General features: G+C 41.9%; 1 protein-coding gene across 2 annotated transcripts in view; it reads left to right on the forward strand.

Annotated features, from left to right (window-relative positions):
* CENPH (centromere protein H) overlaps positions 1–13,782 on the forward strand; it is a 322,688-nt gene that overhangs the window by 15,791 nt on the left and 293,115 nt on the right. For both annotated transcript variants that reach the window (XM_069223100.1, XM_069223109.1), the window contains exon 3: positions 9,284–9,332. In XM_069223100.1, coding sequence (XP_069079201.1) covers positions 9,284–9,332 — 49 coding nt within the window. The remainder of the gene's footprint in view (positions 1–9,283; positions 9,333–13,782) is intronic.

Consider the following 13,782-nt stretch of genomic DNA (forward strand, 5'->3'; position numbering starts at 1 on the left):
CAGAAATCCTTTCTGGAAGTAAATAGAAAGCAGAGGAATATGGGGCTCAAGTACATGCTTCTGTATTCTGCCAGGCTGTGCGAGATCTTGGAGGGCAAGTCTCATTGCCTCGACTCGCTAGGCAAGGTCTGGCAGTGGCTGGAAAAATGGGAGAAGGTGCCAAGCAATAAACTGAGCTCCAGGACATGTGTGCCCGTGCAGAGATTGGGCTACACAGCTTGGACTGGAGGGCATGTGGTTATCTTGAGCAGAAGAACGTCTGAAATCACGATCACCCGGAGTCCGCAAGGGTTATCATCCAAGAGGAAGGTACCATGGCCTTATGGCACTATGGTACTAGACTTTGTGGTCACTGGACTGGAAGCCAGAGGGTCTTCAGCTGCATCAGTGATGGACCTGGAGATGAGTAACCCTCCTGCTTGATTGAGGATCCCGAGTTCCTGCTGTGCGTCTGCTGGGAGCAAAGGGGGATACAAGAGGATGTTGGAGCCCCATCAGGGTTGCGTTATGAACTCTGTTCATATTATTATTGTTGTTGGACATTGCACTGATCCCTGTGCCTATCTTGTGTGGTATTACTTTACATTGTATCCACATAACTTGGTAGGTCAAGTTAAAGGAGTGGGGTTAGACTGCAGGTCCCGACAGCATCGAAAAGGATGGACAAACAAGAAGATTTGTTGTTCTTCTGTTTTTCTGGGGTGAGGGGAGTTCACCAGTTGCAAACGTTTCTGCATTTAGTTTTTGAGTGGGTTCAGTTTTTGTTCACGGTACATGAACTCGCTTTGAGTGCTAAGCGTCTTACGGAGAGGGTTTCAGACAGGACTGCAGGGTGGGGAGCAGGTGTGACAGGGGCCAGGAGGTGGACAGTAACCTTTCATGGCTGACAGCACAAATGTTGTAACCTGGAAAGTTCAGGGTCTGTAGGGTTACCCCAAGCAGTGCAGGGTGCATTCATATCTGAGACGTAGTCAGGCCCTGATTGCTTGTTTGCAGGAAACCAATCTGATTGGTAGAGAAGCATAGAAGTTGGCAAAAAAGTGGAGGGGTCTATTCTACTTAGCGACCTACTCCTCATATGCTAGGGCAGTGATCGTATAATTTGCATGCGGAGTGCCATTCCATCATAATACAGTGAAGGGGATAAAGAAGGGTGCTATCTGTCACTACAGGGCAAGTTAGATGGCAAAGACATTACTGTTCTGAACACGTACTCCCTGAACGTAGATGATAATGGGGGGGGGTTCTTGGTCATCTGGGTGGGATATTTTAATTATGTCTTGGATGGGGACGGGGATAGATTACCGCCGAAACAGTACACAAAGCCTCAAATGACACAATCGCTCTCTTTGGTTATGAACAATCTGTGTCTTCTGGATAGCTGGCACACACTTCACCCACAGACGCAAGAATACACTTGTCACGCATTAGCATGTAGCGCATTTAATTGCTTGGACTGTCTGCTTGTAGCAGGTATCTCCTTCGAGCGGCTGTAGGTGGCTGCTCATCTGGGGAGGTTCTTCTCTGATCATGCACTGGGTCTGCTTCTCCAGGTGGGGAGGGAGGCACACCCTAATACACTGGTGCATGCCCAAGAGCTTCTTGCTGATGCGGTCTGTAAGGAGGCCTTGGCAACAAAGCTTAATGAGTATTTGGAGAATTCTATGCCTCATGTTAAAACCAGGGGGATGCAAAGGACCCCTACTCTTACTGGCCACTCACCATAATAAACTCAGTGTCAGGGTATTGTGTAAACTGTTGGTTGAGGGGTGGAATACAGGACTTGGTGCACTGGGACCAATGTGGTTTCATACCAACCCTTAATCTCTGACAACTCACTCTTCTCCTTCATGACACCCGTGGACCAGGATACAGCACTGGTATCAATAGATCTGGATAAAGCATTTGATACTGTCAATTGGAACTAGCTCATGGTGGTATTGAAGGGGTGGCGTTTGGGCCAGGCTTCGGAGACTAGGTGAGACTATTATACATTGATCCTGTGGTGCGGGGTCAGGGTAGGATGATCTGTTTGAAAGGCCGGTGTGGTACGCAGGGGCACCTGGCGCGGGTGTTCTCCCTCGCTACTTCTGTTCGCCTGCCAGTCCTCCTCAGCAGGGACTTAGAGCCATGGGGCAAACGAATGAGTGAGTCTAGCCATATCTCCTTGTACGCCAAAGATGCGTTGCTTTATCTCCATTTTCCCAGGGATGCAGTACCAGCATTGATGGGGCTTGTGGCAGTGTTTAGTGAGGTTTCTGGCCTGCGGGTCAACATTAGAAAATTACTATTATTCCCCTTGGGGAGGCAGGTGCCAACACCCCATGAACAGCTACAGTAGCTTGGAGTTTGTTGGAAAGCAGAGGGCTTTCTCTAACTATGTATCATGGTGACTCATGGAGGCCTCTTATCAATGACTAAACATAGAGTGTTGAGGGGCCTTGCCGGATCGGGGTAGTTATAGAACAAATTGCCCCTATCAGTCATGGGTCATGCTACCATTGCCTAGATGGTCTTTCTTCCACGGTGTCAGTACATGGTGCAAAATTTGTTGTACTTTCTTGGTCCGAACCTATTTCTGAGACTAAACAGCCTCTTGATCTCTTTGGTGTGGGCGGGAAAGAGACGCTGGGTCACCTTGCTGGTACTTAAGACAGGGCATAGAGGGTGGCAGTTTGGCCAAGCCAGATATACAGCTCTATAATTTTGCAGCACACTTACAACATGCTGCCAGGTGGCTGTTGCCTCAAATAACTGGGAAAAGTGACTACTGCAAGGTATGATTGGGGCAGACACATTGGCACACTTATTAATAAAAGAAGGCTGTTTGGAACATTTGGTGCCTTATCTGGTAAGGCATATGGCTGCAATCTAAGACACAGTAGTTAAAAAGGTACTCTGCCAGGCTACTTTTGATAGAGTTGTGCCCATATGGGATCTTGAGCTATTTTCCGCTATTGACTGCGACATGTCCATGAACCGGTGGAGAGTGGGGGAATGTCATCATGCCGGGAGAGATCTTTACCACCTTTCAGGAAGTGCAGGATACATTTCAGGTAGGGACTGGTCACTTCCTGCAAGATGCTAAACTGGAAAACGCGGCACAAGGAAGTGTGGCAAGCTATTCTGGCAGCACCATCCCCTTCCCAGGTTCAAGGTGGGTTGCTGCGATTGGTTGAGCGTACACACCTGATTACCCTGTTCTGTACGATCTTCAAATGGGACATGACTAACTCCCATACAAAATGAGGGCGGTATGGGAGGTGGAATTGTGAGTCACTCACACACAGGGAATGGGACCATGCTTGTGGGCAATCTGTTCAAACTATTGCATTTCAGCTATCTGCATCGCACATACCTGACGTCTTTCAAGCTGAATAAGATAGATCCCACTAAGGCAGCAACATATGCATGCTTTGGGGAGGAGGGGTCGTCCTTCCTGCATATCGCTTAGCACTGCTCAGGGGTTCATGGATTCTGGAGGGAGGAGGCGCCCAGACTTGAGACGGTGGTGGGTGTACCAGTCCCCTTGGCCCCCGAAGCTTGTCTGCTGTGGGTAGTAGGCCCAACCTAATGGTTGAAAAATCCCCTACAAGTTCATACAGCTTGGACTCCTTTTGGCAAAACAGCAGGTTACAATCAGGTGGATGGTGTGCCGGTCTCCACAGACAGCATTATTGATCAAGGAAGTTCCTGAATGGGTGGTGGCAGAGGAACAGCATATGCATCTGACCCGAAATGGCGACAAAGCATCCAAGGATGTAGCAACCTGGGGATTGTTTTTAGATAGCTTTAACAACTACGTAGATCAAGATACTGACTCCGAATCAGAGGAGGGAGGAGGTTTGGACATGCAATGAATCGGGTTAAATCTCCAGGGCATGCTTGCAGGTTATGGCTGGGACCAATATCTGATGGAATGCCCTGCAAATACAGTTTACTCTGCACTGTTTACCTTGGTCTGTCCCTCGATGTTAGTGGAATTGTTGTTGTATCATGATGCACAAGACCAACGAATTGCACAGTATGTTATGTTTTTTTTTTTTAAAAGACTGTCATATTTCAGAAGATCTGGCTAGTGAGCGGCCTTAGTTCAAGTGGGCAGTACAGGTCAAATAAATAGGGCTTTACTGTGACTAAGGTATGATACTTTGCTGTTTGGTTCAAGGGGCAGGGGGAGTGGAATTATTGTCAGTCTTACCAGAGGTCATAAATACCCTCATTGAGGAGAGCATGAGCAGATTGACTGTAGGCCCTCAGTCATCAAGGTCATGACGTATTGATAGACAAGGTTCTTCATACCTCAGCAGTTGGGATTATTGCTTCACCAAGGTATTAGTCGTAAGGGTGAGAGGCTGGACTCGTTGAGAGTTCAGTAGGTATGAAGGTGGTTTCATTCTTTCATCAAAGCACATTTTTTCTTTCACCAGGTGTGGTAAACTTCAAATTGTATATGTTACCCCCTTGACTAGTATCTTACTTACTGACTTAACATTAATGTTCTCTGTTGGGAAGCTTCTCAGGCATCTTCCACCTCAGCACCTTATATTGTCACCTTCTGCAACCCTGCTTTTTTCCCTGGAACCTGATATGTTGTGCTTTGTGCTACAAATGTGACACACTGCGTTTCAAAGCTATTTCAGGCCTTGAAAAATCATAAAAATGCTATTGGACCTGCAAGTGTAGTGACTTGAATAATTTACTCAACTTAACTATAATGTTCTTGACCAATAATTTGGTTTCAAAATTTAATTTCACCAATCTGCCTTTTTCTTCATTGTGTCATAAGAGCACCTTGAAATATGTCATTTCATCATGCCTACTGTACAAAAATATGTTTTTGATTTAATAGATTAAACATTTGCTTCATGTATAATAAAATCTAGCCCACATACAGGGTACACAAGACATCTGACTTGTCTCTTAGTTCACTAATAACATTGTCATCAGGGTGAGCAAATGTTTCTTAAAATGTCTCACTTTGAATGAAAATATTACTAAAGCATGATGTGTTAGCACAACGTCATTTACAGGCAGCACATTTCCCACTGACATGCAGGTTTACTGATAAAACCATATCATGTACAAATGATAATGTATGGAAATTAGGTGTCAACAATTATTTCTCATTTGCATGTAACCAAGTGTTCCGATTTGTTTTGATCCTATTAACTTATTTGTTTCCATCAAGAGAATAACAAAAAGTCCTTTCCTGACTGCTGATATATTTTGAAATATTTGTACAATTCATTTACAAGATATTTAAATGTTGTGTGTTCAAAAAAAGACATACTACTGCCTTTCAATTCATACTCCCTGTACCCTAGCACATTTGTCAGACATTGCACTTTACAAAATGCTCTCACATAGTCAGAGAAAGGAAAAAAAATATACCAATCGCAAGGATAAAATGAACCGCATAAGCTGACATTTGAACTTTATCTTTGAATTCACAGCAAATATGACACGAAAAAAACAAGGTTTAAAAGCATCTTTATTGCTCATTCACCTTTTGAATGAACAGAACACCTGTACTTTGCCAGCTCAAGCTTTCTCGCCACAATGGGCAAATAGCCCTAATAATAGCTTGCCAGGATAAAATTTGACATAGCAAGTAGATTCTTCGAGGCCTGTATTTCCTCTGAAATGTTCTTGCTCTTAGATTCTGGCCTAACATGTGCAACAGCAAGATCATGGGATATTTTGAATGGGGTGCCTTTCAGTTTAAGAGCCACGGTCTAGATGTTTGGATTGTCTTGCCTGAATCAACAATGAGGGAGAAAATATATACCTCCTGAGCAAGCCCTCCAAGAAGGGTCCCTCATATACCTAACTTCTAGAGAAGTTCCCTTCTAACAAAGTCTTTGCTTTTGAGCCTTGCAATAGGAGGCAGTGTTTCATATGTCAGAACAGAAGGGCATTTCCAGCTTCATGCCATTGATATCCCACTTTCATGGTGGCAGGTCTTTCATCAGTGAGTTCATCTCTCTTTTGCTTCTCCAGACCATTTTGGTGACATGTAACAGTGTTCAAATTGAAGATCTGCAAAGTCCTTGTAACTCCATAAGGACCCACGAGTATCACATTAGGGTGGGATTTTCACCTGGAAGCCCACATTGGTATTGGTGTCAGGGGGCTCTCTGTAGTAGACCACCGTACCTCCTGTGCTGAAGCTCCCTACACTATCTCCCCTTCACATGTACTATCTTGTTTTAATAGTGGTTGCCACTGTCTGAAACCCCTTGTGACATGAAAGTGTTGTTGAACCAAATATAGTTGATCAATGAGAAGATAATGAAATGGCTACATTTTTATGAAGTGGTCAATAGATATCGCTACTTAGAAAATAAAATAACATTTTAAACACAAGATCTGAGTTTTGCTTGTTGGAATGTAGAATGAAAGAAATAAAGGCTACGAAACAAAGACTACAAAGAAATATCTACCTGTATAAATGTTGTCCACCTGTTGTAAGAAAGGATTTAAATAGTATCCTAAATTGACTCTTACCCAATAGGCCGCAAGAGCTTGATTGTGGAATTGGATGCAGCTCAGTATTTTGAAGATCATTTTGTGTGGTGTGTAGTTTTAACATTTCGATTCATATATCCCCTTCATGCTGTCTATTTTTTTAAATTATTATTATTGGTTGTTACTTAATGGCATTCTGACATTTGTTTGAAGTGAGTTGCAGGATTTGTTCCATGTACTATGCAATTGTCTGACTTGTCACACAGCAGTGGGATTTTGTCCCAGTAGTTTTTTTCAGATTTGTGGGAAAATGTTGCTTATAACTGTATTTGTGTATATTTCACATAATTTTGTTATCAGTCTATGTCTTGTCCAAATGTCTGATTTAAAAAAATAAAATAATAATTAGCATATTTTGGGACTTGGAATTGAAAAATGTGCATATGTCATACCGTCATTTCTAAGTGTAGTATTGAACGCTCATTCATAAATTTATTATTATAGTATAGTAAAATCTAAATTACGTTAGAAAACACTGCTTAGTCTCTCACAGATTGCATGTTACAATATCTGTATGTAGGATAGTAACTCTGCTTCTAGTGACTATGCCTATTCTGAGGGGTTTATCTCAATGCATTAATTTATCCCTTGTATTCTGGCATTGGTAAAACATCTTTATTCATTTTCTGGTGCCAGATGAACACCCCATTTCTGGTACCGCAATTTCTCTCCACCTACTCCTCTTTCTATTCTGTATTTCAAGATGCATTAGGTAAATAATCATACACTATAAGAATACTTGGCACACCCAGTTAACGTACCATATTTTACTTCACCACCGCATATTACCATAAACTAATTCAATAGTTATGATTTAAAAAAAAAAAAAAATGTATGTGAGCATTTTGAAATTAGTACTATCATCTCAACGGTGCATTACATTGAATTGTTACAGTAATAATGCTGATATAACAATGCACAAGATGTATACATTTCAGAATAAAGGGTAATCTGTAGCAGCGCGTGCAAGTGCATGCAAACAAGTACAGAAAGGAGGAAGAAGAAGGGTCGAGGGAAACAACACAAGTGCACACTGCTGATGCACAAGAGGCGGTCTGGTCCTCGCCACATGTCCATGGGTACATGTCGTCACCAAAGGAAAGAACTGTACAAATTGAGCACCAATATTGCAGGCAAATGACAGAACTAGGGAGAGGAAGGAAAACGAGGGGAAGGGAGGTGGAAGACCACGCCTGCAGCTGCAGAAAGTCAAGTAGAGTAGCAAGTGAAGCATTACTAATTCAGTAGTTACAGTGAGATGCAGAGTCATTAATGAATTTTGGTTTTATAAAATGCATGAGTTGTTGTTTCAAATTTACAATGTCTGATCTCGTGTGAAATGATGCTTTAGGATTAACACTCGTAGTGAATTATGTATGTTTTATATTTTCCAGAAAATTGTTAAATTAGAAAAAATATGTTTGGCTATAACCACTACACATGACAAAATATCATAACCCATACATACACATTCAGTGAGTTATGTTATGTATTATCCTAGTTAAGGGAGACTTTGCCTTTCACAAGACATGGCCCCCTGCCCACACTCAACAGTGGTAATAAATAGCATATTACACTGTGGTCAACCGCCTATGTACAGCAAATATGTATAAATATATACTTAATAAATGTGGATCTATGTTCTTTCAAGCTAAAGTGAAATAGAGATACTATAAATCTTACAGAAATGAAGCCCTTAAAGTTAGCAGTGTCTGAAGTTGCGTTAGTTTACCTCTATCTGACAAATACAGCTATTTTGATGTTTGAGAAGTTTTTTAAAACCTTTGTTGCATTTAAATAATGTGAGGGCCAAATAATCCTGCATGCATGGTTTTTGTAGGTAAATTACATTAAAAAACAATTTTAACAGAAGAATCCTCTCTTATAAAGTTATGACAGGAAAATCCTTCTGCAGATACTTTTCTATATTAGTTTTATTATGTTTGTAAGACAAAAGAAAACCTCATATAGCAAGTATGTCGTCCTTTGTAAATACACACAGGCCAGCTGAACACATTATTATAACCTACACGTCATAGTATTGCATCAACAACCAATTTATACAACTTCCAGACTTTTTGGTGTTTCCTCTAGCCTTATACATACATTCTTCACCTTTAGTACAGTAGACCATGCCACAAGTCCATTCCCTAGTTGGGGTGCCTACTTATGTAACAACAACCTATTCTCAGCCACACTACATCTTACTAAAGATTTATGGATGCAGCAGTATCACAGGCGTGAGCTGAGTCTGCATGAGTGCTAAAAAAAAATCTCCAAATAGAATTTTAAAATCAAATCTAATTGTTTGCCTCTGTTTGTACCTTTGTTGTACAGAAGTGCTATATAAAAATTATACAGTGGATTCACACAACTGAAAATAGGAATACTTGTCATGTGGAAAGAGAAACATTACATAAATAATAAGTTCAATTCGAGGACAAAGTATGACAACCAATTTCCATATGAAGTGTGAACATGCCTGATGTGTTGCCTGATGACAACCTAATGAAAACTTAGGTCACCATTTGCTAAGAATTAATGTTTTACATTGAGTGTGTGGGTGTATTAAACACCCAAAAGCCTCTAGAATAAGAGATGTGTGACTTTTTGTTAATCTAGCATTGATTTTATTCTTAATCGCTGTCCATTATCATATATTATGTTCTATAACTGATGTAAAACTTGTATATTATTTGCTAGTATTTTGTTTTATCTCCCCGCATATCTAACAAATGTTTTTGGTTTGCAGGTGAAGAAGTTACTCCTATCATAGACCAAGAAGATAAGCTCATTGAGACGTAGGTTTTTTGTACCTTTCTTCTCCTTTTATAGTACTGTGATGATGCTATGCTTCATCTTCCTTCTTTTGCTGCCTCCTAGGATACTGAATATCGTAATGCCAAACAGACTAACTCTGCCTCTGGGTACAGCTGGGGTAGAACACCAACCAAGTTAGTTACCTACTCAGGAGGTTAGTTACTAGAACTGATTTGTAAGGCCATACAAAGGCTTGAAACATATGACCTTCATCATTTACTGTCTGCATGGCACTGCTGCAACCCATCTGCTTAATAAATGTTGCAGGTTCGGTCCCATTACATGGATCTCACCTACCAAAGATGGCACTTTGACACTTCCTTTTGCTATCCTTCTGGAATGGAAGGATCACAAACCCTAAACTTTTGAATTAAATTACAATCACTTTAGTTATACACACACCTTCTCTAGCTCTGCAAAGAACTAAATCACCTCTTCTGTAATGACTGTGAAGTAAACTGTAGTCACTAGCACCAACTGTATTCCTTTTCCTGTAATCAAGCTCTTTGTCCAGTGTCTTGAAGTCCTAGAAGAATACAGGTTGCAATAATTAATTTCATTGTTATTCCTCCAGTGGCTCAAATATTTGTCTGTCATGAGCTTTTCACACGTGTGTGTGTGTGTGTGTGTGTGTGTATGTATGTGTGTGTGTGTATATATATATATATATATATATATATATATATCTCTTTCATATAAGTATTTCCTGGCATGTGAAATTTAACACTTGCTTTATGTTTTTAATTATTAAATGAAGACACAAGCACTGTTAAAAATATTTTAGAATTTGCACAATCAGGATATTAAGGGGGTGATTCTAACCCCGGCGGTCTTAGACCGCCGGGGCCAGGGTCGGCGGGAGCACCGCCGACAGACCGGCGGTGCCTCGCAGGGCATTCTGACCGCGGCGCTTTGGCTGCGGTCAGTGCAGGAAAACCGGCGGTCTCCCGCCGGTTTTCCGCTGCCCCTTGGAATCCTCCAAGGCGGCGCAGCTTGCTGCGCAGCCGAGGGGATTCCGACCCCCCTACCGCCATCCCCTAACTTCATCGTGGAAGCCTCTTTCCCGCTGGGCTGGCGGGCGGCCTGAAGGCGGCCGCCCGCCAGCCCAGCGGGAATGTCAGAATTACCGCTGCGGTCTTTCGACCGCGGAACGGTAACCTGACGGCGGGACTTTGGCGGGCGGCCTCCGCCGCCCGCCAAGGTCAGGATGAGGGCCTAAGTATCTTAAGTATTAAATATGTTTCAATACCCTTTTTATTATTACAAATTCTACTAGCCTTCAGTTCTGTTAAGTGACTTTAGTAGAAGGCCAGAGAGACCAAAACGTAATTCTGAAAATGACCTTTGCAGAAATATGTGTCTGCAAATAAGCTTCAGCTGTATTTTGTTATATGAAGAGCTTAAATGATTAATTCGATTGCCCCTATATTTAAGATTAACTCTAAAATATAATTATAGACATGAATGTACTTTTACAGCTTTCTGTGACTAGTGCGTGTGTTCTTCCTCTGTCCTGTACAAGAACTATGGAAACTGGCTGGCAATATCTGAAGTATCGTTATATGCAAAAACAAAAAGAGCAAAGTGCCAGATTTAGTCCCTAGCAGAGTATTGTCCATCAGGGTGTCGGAGGATGTTGGACCTTTCTGCCTTAGGGTGGTCTTCCCCCAAACTGTTTGTCTTGTTGGGCTCCATCTTGTCTAGATTTGTGCTCTGTTGGCCTTAGGACTCTGCACACTTTACCACTGCTAACCAGTGCTAAAGTACATGTGCTCAACTCCCCTAACTGTGGTTTATTGGCATATTTAATTTACATATAAGTCCATTGTAGAGTGGTATACAATAAATATGCCTATGGCCCGTAAATTAAATTCTGTTAGTGGGCCTGCATCACTTACTGTGCCACCCACTTAAGCAGCACCTTAAAACTTGTCCTATGCTTGCTATTGCAGCCTCAAGGGTGTGTCCCTTTGCTATGTCGCCTTGGCATTTAAAACCCTCTACCAAGCCTTAAACTCCCCTACCCTGTGGGCCCTAGGTAGCTGTTTTGCTTTACAGCAGACTAAGAAGAGATACCCAAGTACTGAAAGGAATTTCTGGTATACAACACCCTCAGTTCAATAAATACATTTATCAAGGCCTTTGCAAGGTTTGAATAAGAAGGTCAATTATGTACAACACAAGTGCACGTTTGAAGAAAGTCACTGCAGTGAAATAAAAGTGTTCTACTTCTACTAACTGAAAGGAAACACAAATAAAAGGAATTCCAACAATGCAGAGCTCTTAGCCGGAGTAATACATTTATTAAAGCACTGTTTAAGGTTCGAATAGAGGAATCATGTAGGTCAAATGCAGCAACACGAATACACTTCCAAAAATGATCACAGCAGTAAAATAATAATGATCATAGCAACAAACAATAAAAATACACTACTTTAATCATGGATTACATATAGCGATTTTTTTATATATATATATATATATATATATATATTTTCATAGTGCAAAGCTAAAAATAATAATTAAAAATAATTCATCACCATGGGGCTTCCTTGCTTCACCTCTTTGCCAGCAACAGGCCGTGAACCCAGTCGACCATGAAGAGAGAACTACCCTCAAGGGAGTAGCGGGCACAGGCGCCCTCATCCCGACCAGAGTTCAAAATCCTTCTGATCCACTGGAGAGGAGAACTCTAGAATACCCCCTCCTATTCAGTGAGTTGTTGTTCAAACGCTGGCCGTATCAGTCCGTGTTGGAGGAGCACTGTAGAGATTTGGCCATATCCCAAGGTGAGCTCCCAAGACCGAGCTGTTCCCTACCGTACCATAAACATTATCCTGGTACATCCCTATCTTATTTGCACTCCTCCATGTTATGTTCTAACCCTATGTGAGAAAGAGCCTGAAGAGTGAAAACATGAGCGAAAATCACATTGCATAACTTGTGCATGGAAAAATACCTGCACCTCTAATGTGACAGTTGCTGAAGCTAAGTTAAGCACAAAATGGAGTCCGTGGTCAAGATGGAACAGTGGTTAAATACAGATATCATTACAGTAGCCCATAGGGCAGGGTGCTGTGCAATTAAAAGGTAGGACATGTACTTTTTAGTTTTACTTGTCCTAGTAGTGAAGAACTCCCACATTTGTTTTTTCACTACTGAGTCCTACCCCTCCCATAGAATAACATTGGCTATTCCTTATTATATTTAATGAACTATAATTCCTAAACCAAGGGTTGTAGAACTGTCATGTTTGGTATCTATGAACTTGTAATGATAAACCCTCTTTAATAGTAAAGTCTGATTTATTATTACAAGTTTGAAAATGCAGCTTTTAAAAAGTTGGGTTTTTCCTGCTCTTTGCCCTCGGTGCCTGCAGCCTGCCTTAGGTCACATGACTGGGTGTAACTGACTGTTGAGACTTTGTGAATTCACCCCAGACAGTCACACAATAGCAAAATTATCAGAGCCTGAAGGGGCCATTAGCTGACTTGATGGTGGGGGGGTGGAGCTAAGCACAGCCCCACTTGCAGCTGAAAAAGCTGGGCTCTGACACCACACAAAAGGCTTAATGACCATGTATTGTCAGTGCCTCCATCTAGGAGCCTGGGCAGGAGATGTAGGAAACTCCTGGGACGTCAGAGAACCCTTCTGGAAACTTCTCCAAACTTCTAAGAGCAGGGAACCAAGGTGTAAAAATAAGACTCTCAGACCTACTCCTCAGTTTACTACTGGACCTGCTGAAGGACTCTCAGAGAACTGCCTGCTGCTATGCACTCTGCCAGAATGCTGCTGTACCTAGAAGGACTGCTTTGCTGCCTGGAGGCTATTTGGAACTTTCAGAGGCCAGTCCTGCATTACCACCTGCACCCAGGACTTCAGAAGTGACTCCAAGGGCTAGTTTAGCTGGTCTCCTGTTCTGAGCCACAAGGACATAATCAGGCTCCCACCATCTTAAACCTGCACCTGGACCCAGCTTGAGTGAGTCTTGAGCCCCCAAGAGGCCTCCATCCATTCCTGGAACCTTGGTTGTGGTGGTGCTAAAGGTGCCTTAGTGGCCATTTTACAAAACTGAGGACTTGCTATTTTGTACCTTAAATTTAGAAATTCAGAACTCTGGTTCTTCTAATTGGATTTTCATGGTTTTGTGTCAAATAATGTATTAAAATGTTCTCTATATTTTTTAATTGGTTTGGGATTTTTATTGTATTGTGTTTCACTGTGTTGCTGTTTGTGTACTGCATAAATACTTAACACATTGCCTCTTAAGTTTTTTGCCTGACTGCTTTTTGTGCCAAGCTACCCAGGGGTCAGCACAGGCTAAATTAGTGACTTTTTGTGGTTCACCCTACAAGGGATTGTAGCTGTTGCTTAACCACAGCTCACACCCCAGTCAACCAACAACTCCATTTCTCACAGAGGACTTAAGGT

The sequence above is a fragment of the Pleurodeles waltl genome, chromosome 1_1 (assembly GCF_031143425.1).
Source record: "Pleurodeles waltl isolate 20211129_DDA chromosome 1_1, aPleWal1.hap1.20221129, whole genome shotgun sequence".
Classification (NCBI taxonomy): Eukaryota; Metazoa; Chordata; class Amphibia; order Caudata; family Salamandridae; genus Pleurodeles; species Pleurodeles waltl.